This window comes from Fomitopsis serialis (assembly GCF_022376445.1).
Source record: "Fomitopsis serialis strain Sig1Antser10 chromosome Unknown B0H18scaffold_67, whole genome shotgun sequence".
NCBI classification, from domain to species: Eukaryota; Fungi; Basidiomycota; class Agaricomycetes; order Polyporales; family Fomitopsidaceae; genus Fomitopsis; species Fomitopsis serialis.
The window spans coordinates 32,600-51,111 of record NW_025955027.1 but is presented as its reverse complement, the minus strand read 5'-3'; the positions used below and the strand labels follow the sequence as shown (position 1 = coordinate 51,111).

At 57.2% G+C, this 18,512-nt stretch overlaps 8 protein-coding genes across 8 annotated transcripts; 3 read left to right on the top strand and 5 right to left on the bottom strand.

Annotated features, from left to right (window-relative positions):
• Positions 1-130: 130 nt before the first annotated feature.
• B0H18DRAFT_1023487 (uncharacterized protein) lies at positions 131-4,496 on the bottom strand. The gene is made up of 10 exons (XM_048029641.1): positions 3,854-4,496; positions 3,162-3,804; positions 2,931-3,112; positions 1,981-2,910; positions 1,713-1,934; positions 1,635-1,680; positions 1,473-1,608; positions 1,396-1,446; positions 578-1,226; positions 131-524 (listed from the first exon to the last, which is right to left on the bottom strand). The coding sequence occupies exons 1-10, from the start codon at positions 4,328-4,330 to the stop codon at positions 420-422; spliced, it is 3,441 nt and encodes a 1,146-aa protein (XP_047890277.1). The 5' UTR covers positions 4,331-4,496; the 3' UTR covers positions 131-419.
• Positions 4,497-5,209: 713 nt separating this feature from the next.
• B0H18DRAFT_1023483 (transcription elongation factor) lies at positions 5,210-7,266 on the bottom strand. Its single transcript, XM_048029640.1, has 7 exons — positions 7,102-7,266; positions 6,913-6,975; positions 6,484-6,649; positions 5,960-6,429; positions 5,780-5,905; positions 5,672-5,725; positions 5,210-5,615 (listed from the first exon to the last, which is right to left on the bottom strand). The coding sequence occupies exons 1-7, from the start codon at positions 7,159-7,161 to the stop codon at positions 5,562-5,564; spliced, it is 993 nt and encodes a 330-aa protein (XP_047890276.1). The 5' UTR covers positions 7,162-7,266; the 3' UTR covers positions 5,210-5,561.
• A 192-nt stretch (positions 7,267-7,458) lies between these two features.
• B0H18DRAFT_1121830 (WD40 repeat-like protein) lies at positions 7,459-9,026 on the top strand (the record flags this gene model as incomplete). Its single annotated transcript, XM_048034412.1, has 7 exons — positions 7,459-7,570; positions 7,641-7,757; positions 7,809-7,946; positions 7,985-8,444; positions 8,498-8,730; positions 8,785-8,954; positions 9,003-9,026. The coding sequence occupies 7 exons, from the start codon at positions 7,459-7,461 to the stop codon at positions 9,024-9,026; spliced, it is 1,254 nt and encodes a 417-aa protein (XP_047890275.1).
• Positions 9,027-9,527: 501 nt separating this feature from the next.
• Positions 9,528-11,316, top strand: B0H18DRAFT_1086346 (peptidase family M48-domain-containing protein; the record flags this gene model as incomplete). Its single annotated transcript, XM_048032024.1, has 8 exons — positions 9,528-9,658; positions 9,708-9,948; positions 10,009-10,262; positions 10,333-10,540; positions 10,599-10,668; positions 10,727-10,914; positions 10,965-11,167; positions 11,214-11,316. The coding sequence occupies 8 exons, from the start codon at positions 9,528-9,530 to the stop codon at positions 11,314-11,316; spliced, it is 1,398 nt and encodes a 465-aa protein (XP_047890274.1).
• B0H18DRAFT_1191448 (uncharacterized protein) lies at positions 11,293-12,258 on the bottom strand (the record flags this gene model as incomplete). Its single annotated transcript, XM_048036047.1, has 2 exons — positions 11,293-11,921; positions 11,980-12,258. Coding segments are annotated over 2 exons (732 nt in total), but the record flags the coding sequence as incomplete, so codon positions are not given.
• A 149-nt stretch (positions 12,259-12,407) lies between these two features.
• B0H18DRAFT_956982 (uncharacterized protein) lies at positions 12,408-12,776 on the bottom strand (the record flags this gene model as incomplete). The annotated part of the gene is made up of 1 exon (XM_048042528.1): positions 12,408-12,776. The coding sequence occupies one exon, from the start codon at positions 12,774-12,776 to the stop codon at positions 12,408-12,410; it is 369 nt and encodes a 122-aa protein (XP_047890272.1).
• A 69-nt stretch (positions 12,777-12,845) lies between these two features.
• B0H18DRAFT_1023450 (Piwi-domain-containing protein) lies at positions 12,846-16,374 on the bottom strand. The gene is made up of 8 exons (XM_048029639.1): positions 15,775-16,374; positions 15,238-15,725; positions 14,885-15,177; positions 14,115-14,846; positions 13,951-14,061; positions 13,651-13,896; positions 13,122-13,586; positions 12,846-13,071 (listed from the first exon to the last, which is right to left on the bottom strand). Exons 1-7 carry the CDS (start codon positions 16,332-16,334, stop codon positions 13,218-13,220), a joined length of 2,799 nt encoding a protein of 932 aa, XP_047890271.1. The 5' UTR covers positions 16,335-16,374; the 3' UTR covers positions 12,846-13,071; positions 13,122-13,217.
• Positions 16,375-17,150: 776 nt separating this feature from the next.
• Positions 17,151-18,506, top strand: B0H18DRAFT_1213290 (uncharacterized protein). The gene is made up of 5 exons (XM_048036513.1): positions 17,151-17,319; positions 17,385-17,442; positions 17,503-17,610; positions 17,670-17,773; positions 17,822-18,506. Exons 1-5 carry the CDS (start codon positions 17,300-17,302, stop codon positions 18,381-18,383), a joined length of 852 nt encoding a protein of 283 aa, XP_047890270.1. The 5' UTR covers positions 17,151-17,299; the 3' UTR covers positions 18,384-18,506.
• Positions 18,507-18,512: the final 6 nt, after the last annotated feature.

Sequence of the window (18,512 nt, the reverse complement as noted above, 5' to 3'; positions counted from 1 at the left end):
CGTGGTGGGCGTATGAGCTTTTACAAAACACGAGAGCATCTCTCCGCCTGCAACTTCTTCAACACAATACTCAGTCACAACGAGTCCTCACAACTCACAACTTTCATCAAGTTCCTGAAAACCGAGAACATTTGATAGCTCCAAATGAGCGCAATCCCATGAACTGCATTGACCTGAGAGCTCCGGATGGTATAGCATTGGTACAAGTAAGAGTTTGTATCGATAAGTAACCAGCATATGCAGAGCGGACGTCAGAAACGCGAAACGATGGTCGGTCTACTCGTACGGTAGGGGCTCGAGAACGCGGCGGAAGTAGGTACGCGAAACAGAAAACTAGTCGAATGTAGTACGGTCATAGGTATAGATCGTGATAGCATCACCCAGGAATCCACAGAGAAATTTCACGGTCGTAGCCACTGTCATAGCTTCAGCTCGGTCAAAACCCGCCGAGCCAGCATCCCGTATTGCCACCCATCGCCACCCGAGCGACGGAATTGAATCCCATGCAGAGGTAACCACGGCACCTGGACAAGTACGTCAATAACGGTGTGACCCCGCGATGAATGAAAACACGAACCTTCACGATGTTAATCTCGAACCGCACAGCGAGAGAGCTGGCACCGAGGCTCTCGAACACATCCGGCGCCACCTCACCCGTGGGCAGCGCACTCAGCGTAGGCTGGGGACTCGCTGCGAAATCACGGGGGATGGGAGGCAGGATCTTGCTCTTGGTCGGTGATGTCGGCCGTGGGGTCGAATCCTCTGTCGGCAACGGACTCAGCTCTGGGTTCTCCGAACGCACACCTTCCTGCGGAGCGTTCTTATGCGCGTCTGAGGAGACTTGGAAGAAAGACGACGAAGCACTGCTCGCCGTAGCGCTGAGGGTCGTGCCACCAGAAGGGCGGCTCGGCAGGTCCTTCTCCTTCGTCTCAGGCGTCTTTTCCTTCTCCTTGACACTCCTGTTCGTGCCAAATGAGAGCTTCGACGTCTTCCTCGCGATCGAGCCCCGAGTCATGCTCGTCTCGTCGGAGCCTGCCGATGCACGTTTTCGATGTCTCTGCTCTGGCGAACGCGGCGTTGCCTGGACTGAGGTCATGTCGATGGAGGGCATGTGAATACACTCAAAGCCCGTCTTCGTCTCACGGTACTGTACTTGCATCCTGTCCAGCACGCGCCTGATATCTGCCTTGATGGCGGCAGGCGACTTCGTAGACGTCGTGGCCACGCTAGAAGCGCACCATCGTGAGCGACAGAGACGCGCTAGTAGAGGTCGGGACATACCTGAACAGACCCTTCAATACACAGGCTTGAAGTCCTTCTCGTCTGCAGTGCCCTCTCTGGCCTAAGTGACGGCGTCCCGACGCCCGGCGATGCGAGGTCATCTTGGTCATCGACACCCTCGTCTCCTCGTCAGTGCGCCCGAATAACCTGTCCGCCAGTGGTTTCCTGTAGTCGGTGGAGTACCAGTGGACGGTCGGCGATGGCGCCCGACGGACCCAACAGCGTTCACGAACAACGCAGGTCCTGCGCTATTCCTCCGCTCGTGTCTCGCGGCACGGCCCTGGGGATCGAGGATCGTCGCAGCCCGCCGATGGGCGTACCAATCGGCTGGCTCTGGCTCTGCGTCACCGTACCCACCGGGGTCGACTCGCCGCTCCGCCTCGCCTCCCCGCTCTGCCTCTCGTCCACGAGCAGGCCATGTCGTCCACGACCTTTTCGGTCACCTCCGCAGACGGACGCGGTGTCAGCGTGTTCAGGATGCTGCCGCGCTTGATCGTGCCGCTGGTGGAGCGCCGCGTCCCATCCGCGTCGATGCGGCCTGTGATCAGGCTGCCGAACCTGCGCACGAGAGTCGCGCCTGCGGACATGGGCACCTTCTGCTCATAGTCGTCATTCTGCGCCGCGCGCACCTGCTGCTCGGCATACGACATGCGCTGCGGGCCTGCGGAGCGCGGGGCTCGAGCGCCTGCGGATCTGGACGGATGCTGAGGTCGCATTCTCGTTGACCGGCTCGACACCACCACCGTTGAACAGAGGTCGACCAGAGTTGGGCCGCTGGCCAGTGAGACTGTGACTCCGGCGATGTGCGGAATGTGCGGAGGCTGCAGGAGCACGGGGGAGAGGGGTAGTGCCTTTCGCTGGGCTGTTCGGAGCGGACGCCGGGACGATGTTTGTACGCGGTACATTGAACGCGACATCGCGTGCACGGGGCTGCGCGCCGAATGTGGCAGACACCGGAGAGGGAGCAGGGCCCGATGTAGCATCATAGGACATCCCCGAGTAGTGTAACGTCTCCGGTGCGGGCAGGCGCGGCAGCGGCATGCTGTAATCCGGTTTCGCATTCACCGTCTCCTTCTTGTGAATAGCAGGCTGCGACAGTTGCTTCGCGTTGTTAGGGTGTGCGTCACTGCCTGGGTTGGCGTCTGGCTGCGCCGTAGCCTCGAGGGAGAGGTTGGAGTTGGCAAAGGTTCCCGGGCCGTAGACCTTCTCGCGCTCCATCTTCTCCCGCGCGAGGAAGTAAATCGAAAGGAGTGGGTGGAAGCCATACGTCGGGTCGGGCGGCTCCCGCTGGCTGGAGTCAGTGAGGGATGAGTTGGATAAGTGGGACGAGGAGGTCGGAGGCGAGCCCGCGAACGGCGAGCCTGGCGGCGATGAAGCGGGGGAAAAGAACTTCTTGCGGTAGAAGTCAAAGCCTGAGAATCGCCGCTTCGCCTTGGACGGCGTGTCGTTCTTGCCGTTCACGGTATACGAGCCGTCCGAGATCGCGAGCGAGGAGTTCGACAACGACTCCCAGTGCCGCCCATTCCCGTTGCGCCCGTTCGGGAGCATGCGCTTGCGCTCCCAGTGCTGCACGGAGCGGTAGTACAACTCGGATTCGAGGATCTCGACCAGCTTTTGCTCGATCTCATCCTCCGTCCCAAACTCGAAACCTTCATTCCTCGGATGACGGCCCGATCGAGCTCGTCGGAACGTAACGGCTCGCGATGGACGAGGTGGGAGTCGGGCGGCCCCGAGAAACCTCGCACCATCCACGGATGGGCGAGCACCTCCGCGAGGGGCGCACGGGCGCCCGGGTTCGTCACGAGCATCCTCGTCAACAGGTGCTTGCACTCTGCGAGGAGTTAGGGGCAAGACGCCGGAGAAGCGAAAGAATCACGCACCTGCACTCAGCCAGACAGGATACTCGACAAGACCGCGTTTGATCTTTGCGTGGAGAGCGGGCATACTCTGGTCGTCGAAGGGAACCTTACCGCATACGAGTACGTACATGACGACTCCAAAGCTCCACACGTCCACCTCGGGGCCAGTATACACTTTCGCGTTGAGTAGCTCCGGGGCAGCAAAGTAGAGCGAGCCGCAGAAGGTCGATAAGTGATGCACTGGGTCGTACAGGTTCGAGAGACCGAAGTCGATGATCTTGATGTTGCCGGTCTGGGAGATGAGGATGTTCTCGATCTTGAGGTCACGGTGGACGACGTTGTTCTTGTGGCAGTAGTCGAGCGCGCTGCCAATCTGGCGGGCGAACTTGCGCGCAACGCGCTCGCGCAGGCGGCCGTGGCTGATGATGTAGTCGAGCATCTGGCCGCCGTTGACGTACTCCTGAACCATGTAGTAGTGGTGAGCGTGCACGATCATCTCGCGCATGCCGCAGATGTACGGGTGATGGAGCAGCATCGACAACGCGGCCTCGCGCAGGATTCGGATCTCTTTTGAGGCATCCTTGGACGCCTGCTTCGCCGCCGCGTCCGCGGTGCTCGTGCTGCCGCTCGGAGGGGTCGCTCGAGGCAGAATTTTGACTGCGAGCTGCGGGCAAGCTGTAGATGCATTCGTGTTGGACGAGACAGAGACTCACCTTCTCGCCCGTAAGAGTGTGATGCGCCAGCTTCACCTTGCCCATACTCCCGGCACCTAGCGTCTTGCTCAGCGTGTAGTCTCCGAGGATGCGGTTGGTACTGCGGGGCTTGCTCGAACTCTGGTCGCGACTGCGTCCGTCGTCGCGGGCATCGCGCTCCGGGGTAGCATGATTGTTGGGCGGCATCGAGACCGGTCTTGGCTTGTGCGCCGACGAAGACGGTCGTCTACTGGGTGCTGGGCTCGGCGAGGGTGGTGGGGATTGGCTTGGAGGGTTCGGGTTCGGAAGATAGGTCTGTTCGCGCGTTCCAGGCGGCTGCTGCGTCACGGGTGATGGGTACGGTTTCTGCGAGATTGGTACTTCGAACTCGTGGCCTACCACGATGCCGCCATGCGACGGTGTTGACTGGCCCTCTTCGGTCACTTGGGGCAAAGGTTGGCCTGCGGTAGGGGGCAGGGACATGGGATATGTTGCCATGTACTGCGTTTGACACGTAGATCGAGCAGCAAAGTTCCTATCACGCCGGGAGCAGTCCTATCGTCGTCCTAGCCAACCCGCAGCTTGCTCTTGACTGCCAGCGATGATGAACAGAGGCGGTGGGGAGGAGATGTCGGCGACGCGGTGGTGGTCAGCGTGAGAGGTGCATTCGGCGCCTCCGCCATCGCCGTACTACTCGCCTCTGCTCAGTTCTCAGCCACACCGCCCACCAGCTACGTACATATACTTGTCGTTTACTCGTTCTTCCCCGAGATTATCTCCTCGATGCATTCTCCCCGTGTAGCGACTTCTCGCAACGCATGCTTGATCAATAGTGACTGATCAACACTTCGGCGTGCGGGGGCATTCCAAAATCGGCAATTGCATACATGCATAAGTACTCGTGCTTCTTGATTACTAATAAGCTTCGTCTTTCTGTCTCTTGACACAAGTACTTACTTACCGAGGAAATACGACTATATAAAACGCTCTACTTACATCACAGGATTATCAGCGCATGCTCTGGACGTTGGTACCAATACTCGAGGAAGTCCAGCACTCAGCGGAAGTATCATGCCGGGGCATCGAGCAAGGAAGCTCATTGCCCCGAAGTTCAGAAGCCCCGGACTCACTGCAGAAAATCACACGGACACTGAGAGGGACAGTAGCAGCGCATATTGGAGGTAGGTAGAAGTAACCTGAGTGCACAGGCAGAGTATGATTGTGATTATCCGGCAAATATGTACGCAGTCTCAGGAGCTCGGAACGCATAAGTTACCGGATACTGAAAAGGTTTGAAGCTTTGAAGGACATGGATGAAGCGGGAGCGTTCCTGTTGCGCCATCTTGTCCATGTCATGCAGCTCACGACGAGAGGCATTTGTGAATGGCAGCCAGTCTGATATACTTGACATGCCTGTGAACAGCCTACAAGATACATACACGGGAAAGCAGTACTAATCAAAACGGTAACGAAGTCTAGCAAGGCAAGGTTCTCCGCCGGAACGGCAGCGGCAGACAAATGGGCGTGATCGCCGGATAGCAGGGACAATAATACACCAGTATAAACATCGGCATGGGTAACATTGCGACGGCATTAGGCTCGGGATATTGTAAGCGGCTTCTACGAGAACTTCCACCTGAAGTGTGGACGTGTCAGAAGAGACGTACGACATGATAGATCGAACTCATACCTATTATTACAGACAGTACAGCTGATGGGAAGACAACAGTTAGTGGTCGCGATCTGAATTGCATGCAAAAACAAGTGCGCACGTTACAAAGGTCTAGTATAATAGAATTGTCAGTATTTGCTAACATCGTTGGGTAAAAGGATGCGTACAGTCATCGGTTCATCAGCACTGCGCGTTTGTGCTTGACGATAGCGACATTTCCTCTGTAGGATCAATTTAGCGAACAGGCGCAGTGCGTCAGTCAATAGATCACACACCTGCTTGCATCGACCACACTGGAACGCATCTGTTTCGGCCTGCACTTCCTCGGCACCGAGTGCCTTGAACAGGTTCTCCTCCTTGATCTTGCTGTCCGCCGCCTTTCGTTCCTCCGAAGCCATGTCCTGGAGCACTTAAATCAGGCAACAATCACACTCACTACGAACGGGTCATCATACCTGGCTCGTCATCTTGCAAAATCGCTGTACAGGAAGATCGCCACTGACGACGCTCTCGCGCAAGGTCGGGTTGTTTCTGTCCTTCAGATTGACGAAGAACGATCGAAGCTTGCTCTTATATGTCGCGGTCGTGCCACCAAACTCTGCAAGCACGTTCGCCTCGATTGCCTTCGCCCTTGACAGAATGAGTTCACTCGCTGGCGTCGAGATAAGGACACGGGATGACGGATAACAAATTGAAGGACGCACGGGCACCCGAGTCGGAGGCAGGGCATCGTAGATAATTTCAACGCACTTGACCCGCGTCTTATCGCCCGACACGTCGATTTTGACGCCGTCGCTCTTGGCAGTGCGCACCTCACCCTTGCCGCTGAAGGACGCTGTTGGCGTCATGGGCGTTGAGGGTGTTCGCGAAGGGGCAGAGCGGGCGGAGGAAGCTGTTGTGGACGCAGTGGACGCCTTTCGTGACGCTAGAGAAAAGGATATGGTCGGCACGGTGAAAACTGAGATGGGTCCCTACGTACGCGGTACAGGCTTGCCATTCGCAGACGACTTGGAGTCGCCGCCTTTGGCTTGCTTCTCCTTTTCCACCTCGGTTTTCCATTTCTTAACGATTTCTTTGGCGAGATCCGCTACGTCCTTAGAGGCATGCGAGCGAAGCTTGCCAACAGCGAGACCGGCTTTGCTTTCCTAATGACGAGTTAGTCTGATACACTATACCGGACAATGGCAATGACTGGTGCCAGTTACCGACATGAGTGGGGCAGCAATGGAGTTGCGAACGCTGTCCCACTTTGTGATAAATTTCCAGTGCTGCCCCACCCATGCGCACAGACCACCCGCCACGATTCTGTGGCGATACGGCTTTGTAGCATCCGTATCATCCCATGTGCGAACCCCGACGAGGACATTGTTCTCTGTCGACGGTGAACGTGCACGACGGAGAGACTCACCCTGAGAACGGCCTCTGTGATCTTCGCCTCCTGCTTGAGCGTCTTGAGGACACCGACGACTTCCTACATGACCGGACCGCCACCCGCCACGAGGTGCCGAAGAAGGGCATGCGAAGAAAAGGCAAAATCAAAGTCAGCAAACGAGACGTGAGTGACGGGGAGGCCATAGGGCTGAATTATGGGACGCACCTCATCGGTCGAGGCGCCGTGCAGGGCTTTGACTAGCGACTTGAGCTCTGCGGCAGACATGGCGCAGACGACGTGTTCGCTACGCTACGTACACGGGCTACTCGACGTCCTACACCGGTTCTGGGGCTCTCTGCGACTCTGACGGCACCTCCGAGACGCTTTGCTGGACTCGGATGATGGTGGTAACGGTGGCGGAGGGCGGGCCTGCACACAGCACGCCCTCTGCGATTAGTCAGCATCAAATTAACTTACCGGGAAATACGCACAAGTCATAGGCGCCCACAGCCACTTGCTCTCAACACCGACCGCGCCAGCTACGGTCCACCATTTCTTGCATCTCTCTGACCGACTCCGACAATGTCTACCTCGACATTGCCTCCACTCAACCCGTTGCTGAAAGTGTGCGGGAAGCGCACGCGAGATGTGTTTGCTTCATGTCCGGACGACAGCATACAGGAGAACCAAAAAGGTGCGCCGTTATGCCTTTCGCCGTGGATGGAGATGTGAACGAGTGTAAAGCGCTCGGGTACGGTTGTCAGTCAAGATGAACGACGAATACCGGGACGTCCGTGAGCTGCCTGCATCGTTATTGGCACAACAAGGCGCTGTCGGCCCGTCAAGACCAAAGGAGCAACGGAAAGCCATCACCGCAGGACGTAAGTCCACTTCTTAGAGCTCGTGAAGGTTCCTCTGATATCCCATCATAGCCTCAGAAGAAACAGACCCGTCTCGTATAATCGCCACAATAGACAACAAACCCGTCCAACAACCCTCTACATTCACCTCCTCCAGCAACCTTTCACGCGCGCTTCAACTGCACAAAACCACGCGCACGATCAACCGACGTACCACCCGCCATGGAAGCTCATGCGCGTCATATCAGGGCACCTCGGCTGGGTGCGCAGCGTCGCCGTCGAGCCCGGAAACCAGTGGTTCGCGACCGGCGCAGGCGACCGGGTCATTAAAATCTGGGACCTCGCCTCTGGCGAGCTGCGCCTGTCGCTCACTGGCCACATCTCGACCGTGCGCGGGCTGGCGGTGTCCTCACGTCATCCATACCTGTTTTCATGCGGTGAGGACAAGATGGTGAAATGCTGGGACCTGGAGGCGAACAAGGTCATCCGGCATTATCATGGTCACTTGTCGGGTGTGTATGCGCTGTCGCTGCATCCGACATTGGATGTTCTCGTGACGTCGGGGCGGGACGCGTCGGCGAGGGTTTGGGATATGCGGACGAAGGCGCAGATTCACGTATTGAGCGGACATACCGCGACGGTAGCGGATGTGAAGTGTCAAGAGTCGGACCCGCAGGTTATCACAGGTAGCATGGACTCGACAGTCCGGTGAGTGTCTGTCTAGTCTAGCTGGTGTGATAGATGTTGATGCATGTATGCAGGCTGTGGGACCTCGCAGCGGGAAAAACCATGGTCACGTTGACGCATCATAAGAAGTCTGTTCGCGCCCTGGCGATCCACCCAACAGAGTACTCTTTCGCGTCAGCATCAGCCGGTGGCAACAACATCAAGAAGTGGAAGTGTCCCGAGGGAACGTTTGTGTGCAACTTCAGCGGGCACAATGCCATTATCAACACATTGTCTGTTAACTCGGAAGGCGTGTTCTTCTCTGGAGGTGTGTATGGATCTGATTGTTTCCAGGAGCTGTCCTGAAGCGCGTTATTCACAGGTGACAATGGGGCCCTCACGCTATGGGATTACAACACTGGGACAGCATTCCAAAACATGGACGATATCCCGCAACCTGGCTCGCTCGAGGCGGAGGCTGGCGTGTTCTGCTCAACATTCGACATGACCGGTACACGCTTGATTACCGGCGGTGCGGATAAGACCATTAAGGTGTGTTTATCCCATCTCACCTCGCCGGTTTATCTGACCCCGAGACAGGTTTATGCTGAGCAATCGCAATGATGTACTGTGTCATGCCTTGTAATGCTTGATTGTATTGTTCTTTCTGTATCATTGGAACTTCGGGCTGCTTATAAGTATAGCTCCCGTGAGTTCTTGCTTGTGCCAGTGTGATTGACAATCAGCACAGGTGCTTCAGGGGATCTCCGTTGCAATGAAGCCTTAGTGGCGTTGGTGGTGACGAGCTAAATCGCGACCTGGTAGGCATACTGCTTGGGGGTCTCTAGGTTGTTATCCAGTGTTTAGGCATCAGTCGGCTATTTTCTCGTATCACTGCTGTCTTGCTGGGCAAGTGACTCAGAATGACACTTGAGCTCACAGTAGTACTCATAGACTCTAGTAAGTTAGTAGCGAATAAGTACACGAAGCACGTGAAGCGCGACACGTACCACCACGGGCGCGTCTGGGACGAACGCGCCGGTGCTGCATTGCCTCGGCCACTCAGGTTTTACAACGACCTCCTCCTCCCCACGTACTCCCTCCCGCCTCCAGGGTACGTGCGAAATGGACATCCTACACACGCAACTCGGTGCAATCGAGCGTCGTCTGGCATTCGTCGCCGTCGACTCGATAGACTGGAAGACCTATGTGCAAGCGTTCTCGTGGGCCGTCTGCTTGTTCGAGTCCTACCTCATGTACGCCTTTCGCCTTTCAGATTGCGGTTTGACCTGAGAGGTGCTCCAGACTTCGGCAATATCCTCTGTACTCTAAGCCTACACCCCCACCAGCGCTCGCAGAACACTTCACCGGCGAAGTGTACACAAAATCGCAGGCGTATGGCAAGGACAAGGCCAAGTTCTCGCTCGTCACAGGCTTGTACAAGCAAGCGGTGGACTCCTTCATGCTTCATTATGGCATATATGCATGGGCATGGGGCGTAGCAGGGAGTCTGACCGCGAGGTTCGGCTATGGGCCTGAGTACGAGGTAAGTCGAGGACTTTGAGCAGAGCTCACGACACCGGTCAACTCACTCATTCACTACTAGATCATCCAATCCAACGTCTTCGCTATCGTCCTGTTCTTCGTGTCCTCGCTGCCCAGCCTGCCGTTCTCGGTCTACCAGACGTTCGTCCTCGAGGAGAAACACGGCTTCAACAAGACGACACCCGCGCTCTTCGTCGCCGACATGCTCAAGGGCTGGGCCGTCGGCCTCGCCCTCGCGCCACCCTTTCTCTCCGCCTTCCTCTGGATCTTCAAGTGGGCCGGCGACCGCTTCGTGCCGTGGCTCATGGCCTTCATGTGCGTCTTTCTGTTCCCAGTTGCCCAGGAGTCTTTCGACAGACGGATGGGTGCTAACTCGGGCCGACAGGATCGCGTTCCAGCTGACGATGGTGGTCATCTACCCGACGCTCATCCAGCCCCTGTTCAACAAGCTCTCGCCCCTCGCGGACGGCGAGCTCCGTACACGCATCGAGGCGCTCGCGGCGCGCCTTAAGTTCCCGCTCACGCACCTGTACGAGATCGACGGCTCGAAGCGCAGCTCGCACAGCAACGCGTACTTTTACGGTCTCCCGTGGGTGCGTACCGTCCTGCGTTACCTCATGTGTGGTTTGGAACTCATTAGAATCAACCCAGAGTAAGCACATCGTCGTCTTCGACACGCTCATCCAGCAGAGCAAGGCTGGCGAGGTCGAGGCCGTTCTCGGTGCGTCCCCTCGCGCACCTTTTCCCCGAGTACGACATACTGACATCTCGGCGGATAGCGCATGAGCTCGGGCACTGGTACTACCTCCACCCGACGAAGATGATGCTCGTCTCGCAGCTGCACCTCTTCTCCATCCTCGCGCTCTTCCCCGCCTTCCTGCACGCGCCGCCCGTGCTCCGCGCGTTCGACTTCCCCGCGCAGGTCGCCGCGCGCCCGCCCACCATCGTCGCGTTCCTCCTCTTCCAGGTGCGTCGTCCCTCATCCGCTCTCTTAGTGGGCGAGCTGACGCCGTGCAGATGATCATCTCGCCGCTCGAGTCAATCGCGGGCATCGCGCTGAACGCGGTGAGCCGCAAGTTCGAGTACGAGGCGGACCGGTTCGCGTGCGAGCTCCAGAGCATGCTCAAGGCGGAGGAGATGGCCGACATGGGCGACCGCCTCGGCCGCGCGCTCACCACCCTCCACGTGAAGAACCTCTCTACCGTCTGGGTTGACTGGCTGTGAGTACCTCGCGGTGTTGTCTCTGAAAATGCTGACGCGCTGCAGGTACTCGGCGTATCACCACTCGCACCCGACCCTCACGGAGCGGTTGCGCGCATTGGAGGGCTTCAAGAGCGCCGCGGCGAGTGCGAGCAAGAAGGAGCTTTGATGCACTCCGCCTTCGAGGGCACAGGTGTGTTCTGTCTCAGAGACGTGAACCTTCTTGAAAAGACCACCCACGAGGGAAAGTAAGTTATGTAGGGGGGAATGATTATATATTGTTATCTCGCACAGGCCTATGGACACGGACTGCGAAAGTACCTACGACCCGCCCTCAGAGGCGGTCTGCTTCAGCCGCCGCTTCTCCGCCCACTCTCTCGCTCGCACTCGTCTGGCGGCTTTCGCTTCGTCGTCTTGGACATCCGCAGAACCCATCGTCGGCGGCTTCTCGTCCGTCTGCGACTTTCTCATCGTCTTCTCCACATCATCTCCTGACCGATCTGAGTCACTGTCAGCTTCGCTGTCCGAGCCACCGTAGCCCGCTAGCCCCCCAAGGCTAGATTTGGGTGGCGCCTTTTGCTCCTGCTGTTCCTTGTCCATCCTGGCGTGAGTCTTGGCAAGCCGCCACGCGCGGGACCAGCGGCCCTTGAGGAATGCGAAACGGCGGTCTGCGCCGTGATTCGCCAGGATGCGCATCTCGAGTTGTGCAGGGTTCGGCGAGCTGAGGATGTGGGACGCCGTGCGGCGCATGAGGTCCCTCTCAGTCTCGTCGGGCTATGAGATTACTGAGGTCAATACTTTGTAAACATGTAAAGGTCGCGGAGTTACAGACCTCTTCGTCACTCCCGCCCCATTGCTCTTCGGCAGGCTGCTCGTCTGCCTCCGCCTCCGCCTCAGAGCGCAGCGCTCGTAGTCGGTCCTCTCTGCCTTGATCAATGAGACGGCGTCGTTTGTCTCTCCGGTAGTCCTCGACCTCGTCTGATGAGAAAAAGAATGTGTCTTCTGCGTCGGATGGTAGGTCGGACCACCCGCCGGGGGAGCTGGGCACGTCTGAGGGTATATTATGCGAGGTGGATGGTAGAGCGTCCAGGAGCAGTCGTGCATCGTACCTGCACTGTATGTTAGTACTTCTGCGAAGTGAAGAGATCGAAACGAGCCGTTCCCGAATGTTTGAATTCACCAGAGTCCTGAGTCGCGATCATAGCCAACGCCCCGTCGGTGCCCTACGGAGGGGCGTAGCAGGCCAGTGCTGGGAAAGGCCTACCTGTCCATCCACAGACCCTCCGCGTCCTCTTCATCTCGCCGCTCTGTGGTGGAAGCTTGGCCGAGCGAGACCAGCTCCTCTCCATCGTCCTCAACCTCCACACGTCCACCGGCAGCGCCCTGCCACTTGATGAGCCCTTCCCCGATACGAGCCTTGCGTTTCCCGGCGTCCTCGTAGTAAGACACTTCCAGAGAGTCAGCCGCTGCGTGGGCTCGAGGCCCGCGGACGACATCCGCTTCGTGCGCCTGGACGAACAGTGCGGGATCCGGTGCGCTGGGCACGTCGTGTTCCTCTGCGACGGCCCAGCGGTCGCGGCCGCGAGGACGCGGAGGTTGTTTGCGCTTCCTGGTCTTTGTGGTAGACATAGAACTTAGCGTTGTCGATGTATAGGGCGAGGAGATACTAGAGATACAGCGCGTGCAGCGTTTGAGGGACGGCCGACTCCATATATACTGCATGTCAATAAGCGCCAGCTTCAAGCTGGGGCCTTATATGCAGTCTAGACCTATACCAATCTGTATTTACAATCTGTATGTAGATACTACTACAGTCTACCGTAACACATTGTACATGAGTACGTAGTACACAGCACACAGGGAGCGTGGACGAAAAGATAGTAACCATACACAAGAATACGCGCAATCCGCTCTTTCCTTTTGACTGGCAGTGGCATCAACAAGAAGTACCACGACATTGACATTGGGACTCACGTAGCAAGCCGACCGTAACTTCACTCGCTCTCTTTCACTGCAGCTTCCTCCAGCGTCACAGCTGCGCCCTCAGGCCTCAGGCCTCACTGGCAGATCTCAGATATAGAACATACTATCTCCGAGGTTGGGGTGCACACCGCCGCCCCACATCTTCATCGCCTCGTCCAGGACCTGCGCTTTCTCCTCCTCAGTCGCGCGCATCCTCTTGCCCTTTCCCTGGCCGCTGCTGACGTCGGCCAGCTGATCTCCCGTGTTCATGATCGTGTCCAGCCAGGCCCTTGCCCTTTCGCACGCCAGGTCAGCGAGGTACGCAGGAGGGACGAGGCTGACCGCCTTCGTGGCGCGAGGGAAGAGGTAGCACAGCATGTGCGTGCCCTGCTGGAGATCATTCGAAGTGAAGCCGATCTCGTCGTAGATGACGACGTAGCGGGTGGGCTTTACTGTGCCCTGCAAGCCAACGTGTGCCTGATCATGATGAGTCGTCAGCTGGCGATCAGAAGTAAACAGTGAGCCTACTGAGGCGGCTTACCTGAAGATAGAACTCGAACAAGAACGGGTTTCCGACACCCTTGTCAACGATGGTCCCGGGAAGCGTGTTCCCGTTGGGCGACATGTGCTCTGTCTCCGTAGGATAGAAACGCGTGTTGTGGCGCTTGACGCACACAACGATCGTCAGTGTCGGCGCATAGGCCGGCGAGCCTGGCGTTGTCACAGCACCGAAAGCGGCCTTGATGGAGGGGAGTTCCCTATCCAAGATCGTTTGGCGATATTGGCTCTGAAAAATGTGCCGCGTCAGGTCGTTACGTCGAGCCATTCATAGAGGACGTACGTCGCCCAGACCGTCTCGGTACACGATGATCTTCGCCGGGAGTTTCCCTTTGTTCTTTTGCTTGTAGAGCTGCAGTCTTCCAGTCACCATGTCCGTCAGATCCGCGACGACCTGGGTGTGCCGTTAGCTTGTGTGACGCGATGTACTACAGCGCAATGCCATACCTCCTTCGACTCTTTGTTCTCCGCAGGCCTCTGCATGCGCAGCTCCGCCGGGTAGTTACTGAAATTGTTGTCTATGCTCGCAACGATAGCCGCCAACGACGGCGACCCCGCCTTGCTGCTCATGCTCGCATGGGTCACATCGAGGCCGATCAGCATCGTGTCCTTCAGCATCGTATCCTTCAGCCACCTCGTGGACACAGCGTCCAAGACGTGGTTCACGCCGCCGAGCTTCATATTCAGCTTGAGCGCGACGTTGCCGAAGTATGCACCCTGGCCCTTGGGGTTCATCGCCTTCGAGGGCTGCATGCCGACAGTGTGCACGCCGAGCTCCATGTCGCATATGCGCTTCAGCCCGCAGTAGACCCTGCTGTCCTCGTCTGCGAGGAGTACGAGGATGAACTTCGGGGGCGGCCTCGCGGTCTTGACGTGAGTCTCGAGTGTCGTCCGTATGGTCTTGATCGCTTCTGTTCTGTGGCGATCATCGCTGAACGGCAAACGCGCTTCGAGGATGGGTGGGCTCGTCGCAGTGAAGCCGATCCCGCTCTTCTTGCACAGACTCACGAACGCGTCGAGGAAGGGCCTCAAGCTGGCGTCACTCGCTCCCGTGAACGTGCCCTTCCCTTGTAACAACAGGAGGACGGCCCAGTTCGGCACTCTACCTCCGACTTGGAATTGCATTCGCGCAAAGTTCCACGTCCCGGGTTGGAAACTAGGGGCGCTCCCGGACTTGTACTGTGGCGTAGGCGGGGGAGGATGCGGCCGGGGACGACCGACATCTTGCGCTCGACATGTACGCCGAACGCGTCCATGGCCGGGGTGTTAGTGTCTTCCCCGAGGCCAAGGTACTGGAACCCCTCGTTCATTATCATTTCCGCGTTGACATGCGGGAAGTTGGTAGCGTGGTTCAGTATGACCGTCGTCGCGTCGCCGTTCAGCTGCCCGAAATACGGTTGACCTGGAGGGATCGCGCACAGTTCCGCGGGTATATGTATCGCCGACGGCTTCTCCTGGACACAGACCAGTGGGAGATCGTTGGTGTGCTGAAGCGGAATATTCGGAAAAGCTGTGTCGGGTAGGGAATCTATAGGTCAGCAACCATTTGGAAGACAAGCATGACACGTACCACTCGCGAAATGCTCCGCGACAGAAACTGTCTTGCCCATTCCTCTATGGTAGAATGTCGTCATCTGAGCCGTAGTGTCCAAGACCTTCTGAATGGTCCACGTCTTCTCGTATCCCTGATACGTGGTGATCACCTTCAGCTTGCGCCCGAAGTCGGGGGCAACAAGTCCTCTGTTCTGCTGCATGGAGGCGAACATCGCCTCGGCCAAGTTTCTGGGGATGTAAAACGGCGCTATGCCGGGATTGATGTTGGTCATCATCTGCTCGTATGTCGGGCGGATGGACATGAAGAAGCCTCTCCAGGCCTCGAGCCCTCCGCCCAACATGATAGGCGATTGTTCGGTCAAGGACCGGAAGAAGAAACGGGTCTGGGTGTCTCTGCCGATTCGAGTTCCATTTTTACGGGCGTGCTGTTGAGTGACGAGCTGGAGAGCGGAAACATATAATTGTATGTCGATGTCCCTGCACTCTAGGTCGCCATCCGCATATCTGATTGCGTTAGTGCTAGTAGCATGACCAATCCAGTTGACACACTCACCTACGCAACATGCCCATGTCTAGCTCGTGTTTAAGTACAAACTCAACGGAGATTATCTGGGGTTCCCGATTGCCTTCCCCTCCGAGCTCGACATTGATTGTGAACGGATCTGGTAGTCTTGCAACGGAGAGCAAGCGCTGACTACCATCGTGGGCAACGCGGCCGTTATAGTTGGCGAAATCAGCGTGTGCCTCAACGAGCGCGAGTACCTTTGCCTTGCGATCGGCGGTGACGGCCTTTGTGGGTTGAAACTTGAGTTCGTAGTCGAAGTATGTCTTTGCGTCGAAGTTCGTAGGTAGCAGGTTGGTCCGAAGCGTGATGTTGATGCCTTTGGTCCCAGACGCAGGCGGGAGCGGGAACTCCGGCCCACTCTCGACGGCAGCGAAGCCCTCGAGGAGCGTGTCGTGAGAAGCAAGCCGCTCATCCTCGACGGCTGGGACATCAGCAGCGAAGACCTGAGGAGCACCGCGCCCACGCCCGCGCATGGGCCCGGGACCACGACCACTATCGAACTGGCCTCGAGCACGCGTGGATGGGGGCGCCAGGCCCCTTCCAGGCATGTCCGAGGCACGCCCTCGCGGGTAGCCCCTACCTTGCTGATCGCCTCGAGGGATGTACCCACCCCTCTCGCCAGGAGACCCCCTTGGTACTGTGTTAGGAGGACCTCCACGCGGCGACGCCCGCCAGCCCCTCCCACCAACCCCGCTCGCGCTTGCACTCCCCGCTTGCTGCCCACCACTCTCAGACAATGCTGGAGAGGCGGGAGGTGGTACTCCCGACTGATCGCTGGATACCTGTCCGCGGCCTCTTCCACGCTGGGAGCCGCCTCGGTCGTAACCTCGCACTCGACCACCGCCTCGTGCCCGACTAGGAGCGGCATGCCATGCATTAGGGTCCGACATGATGAACCTCCTGAGTAAGCTGGTATGCACTTGTCCACTATCAGTGAGTTGAACGGCAAGACAAGGGAGGGCTCACCGATGAAAACTCAGCGATGTAACTTAGTACACGTACGGACAGGAGATGGCAGGGTAGTCACAACCCTTGTAGGGCGTGAAGCCGCGAGGCAGACTACATAGTCACAAGACATCTTCATCGACCAGCGGGTATAACCTTGACTGCGCCCGTATGAACTCTAAGTAGTGCGGCACAGCGCTAGCAGTGAGCACGAGCCGGGAGTCCTGGCCTATGATATAATGATATGCATACCTTGGGAGGGGAACATATCATCTCCATCGTGTATCCCGACGCTTTTGGTAGGTAGTCAGTCATTTCAGTAGCTCAGGAAATATTGACTATGCCCGGAACTCACCAGGATCCATCATTCATAAGTATCGTTTACTCTTTGGGTTTTAGACGCCTCAAGTAGGAGGAGCAGGTTGCCATATTTGGTCGATATACACACGCCACCGGCTAGCTACACTGCGGTACTGCGCACTACAATGCAGCAACGTTGCAGGAACACTGAAGTATGGTACAATACGACGCATGCTAAACCATCGAGCGAGGCCAGAATGTAGTGACAATGCTTGACATAGTACTCGTGTGAGTACTTCTAGTCTGGATTATCGGTTTTGACGTGATTTATAGCGGATTCTTCAACTTATTAGCGGCCTCTCAGTCATGACCACAGTTTCAGAATGCTACCTGGATTTGGCAATCCGAGAGGTAGGCTCACCGTTGGACAAATGACTTCACGAGAACAGACAGAGCGAGACTCAATGGAAGTTTGCACACATAACGACGCGGCGTTCCGTCGGGTCCCGAGATCGTGGTCCTTATCAAGAGACAACTCAAGGACACACCGAGTCCGAGTCGGATTCAAAGAGCATCATCGTACGCACCGCCATCTACAATCTGAAGCTCAACTGAAGTGAGTCATATGGCATATGTAGTGTGGAGATTGGGAATCATCTCCGGAGCTCTCAGGTCGTGCAATGCTGCCGCCAATTTTCGAGGGCAAAGTCATTCTCATCACGGGGGCGGGAAGTGGTATTGGGTCGGAACACTTGCCACTTGTCAGAGGACACAACTGATCAAGCCACAGGCGGGCTACGGCCATTAAACTCGCGAAGCTCGGAGCCCGCCTTGCCATCACAGACATCGATCTCGGCGGTGCAGTGGACACCTACCATCTCTGTGGAGGCAAACCGCATTACACCGGTGTCATGGACGTCAGCTCGAAGGTAGACGTCGAGCGCCGTATAGCCGAGATAGTTTCTGGCCTTGGCCGTCTGGACCATGTGTTCAACTGCGCCGGCATCAACCCCACGAGCATCCCTCTCACGGAGACGACAGACGAGTACTGGGACAAGCTCGTCAACGTGAATCTGAAGGGGATCTACCTCGTCACGCGCGCTACGATCCCGCACCTCACGACGCCTGGCGGATCGTACGTGAACGTGTCCTCGATCTGTGGACTCCATCCGCAAGCAGAACAGGCTATCTACACCACCGGGTGGCACGCACGTCAGATTTTTGTCAAGTCGGCGATAAGATCACGCCCTCATGCCAGCGTCACGTTGAGGTCGGCCAGGATATCAGGGGAATATGTTGCCGACAGTAGTCCCATCGATGTCCGCACCTGGATGATGAAAGCATATGGGTGATAATGTAGATGCGATGTCGGGTGGACCTCGAGACAATGTTCCTTGCTGACATCAGCAGCCAGTGATGCTACCGTTTTCAGCCCGCGCATATATTTCGAATATTTCAGAATAATAATATCAATCGTGCTC

Bases quoted from the DNA above. Each gene is read 5' to 3' on its own strand.
- B0H18DRAFT_1023483 (XM_048029640.1), bottom strand. From the start codon at position 7,161: ATGTCTGCCGCAGAGCTCAAGTCGCTAGTCAAAGCCCTGCACGGCGCC. The intron at 6,976-7,101 runs GTGCGTCCCATA...CCGGTCATGTAG, and splicing joins ACGGCGCCTCGACCGATGAG to GAAGTCGTCGGTGTCCTCAA. The intron at 5,906-5,959 runs GTATGATGACCC...TAAGTGCTCCAG, and splicing joins TTTGCAAGATGACGAGCCAG to GACATGGCTTCGGAGGAACG.
- B0H18DRAFT_1023487 (XM_048029641.1), bottom strand. From the start codon at position 4,330: ATGGCAACATATCCCATGTCCCTGCCCCCTACCGCAGGCCAACCTTTG. The intron at 3,805-3,853 runs GTGAGTCTCTGT...GCTTGCCCGCAG, and splicing joins ACACTCTTACGGGCGAGAAG to CTCGCAGTCAAAATTCTGCC. The intron at 1,681-1,712 runs GTCGTGGACGAC...CTCGTGGACGAG, and splicing joins CTGCGGAGGTGACCGAAAAG to AGGCAGAGCGGGGAGGCGAG.
- B0H18DRAFT_1213290 (XM_048036513.1), top strand. From the start codon at position 17,300: ATGCTTGACATAGTACTCGT. The intron at 17,443-17,502 runs GTAGGCTCACCG...ACTCAATGGAAG, and splicing joins TGGATTTGGCAATCCGAGAG to TTTGCACACATAACGACGCG. The intron at 17,774-17,821 runs GTCGGAACACTT...ATCAAGCCACAG, and splicing joins GGGGCGGGAAGTGGTATTGG to GCGGGCTACGGCCATTAAAC.
- B0H18DRAFT_1023450 (XM_048029639.1), bottom strand. From the start codon at position 16,334: ATGCCTGGAAGGGGCCTGGCGCCCCCATCCACGCGTGCTCGAGGCCAG. The intron at 14,062-14,114 runs GTATGGCATTGC...CGGCACACCCAG, and splicing joins AGAACAAAGAGTCGAAGGAG to GTCGTCGCGGATCTGACGGA. The intron at 13,897-13,950 runs GTACGTCCTCTA...CACATTTTTCAG, and splicing joins ACCGAGACGGTCTGGGCGAC to AGCCAATATCGCCAAACGAT.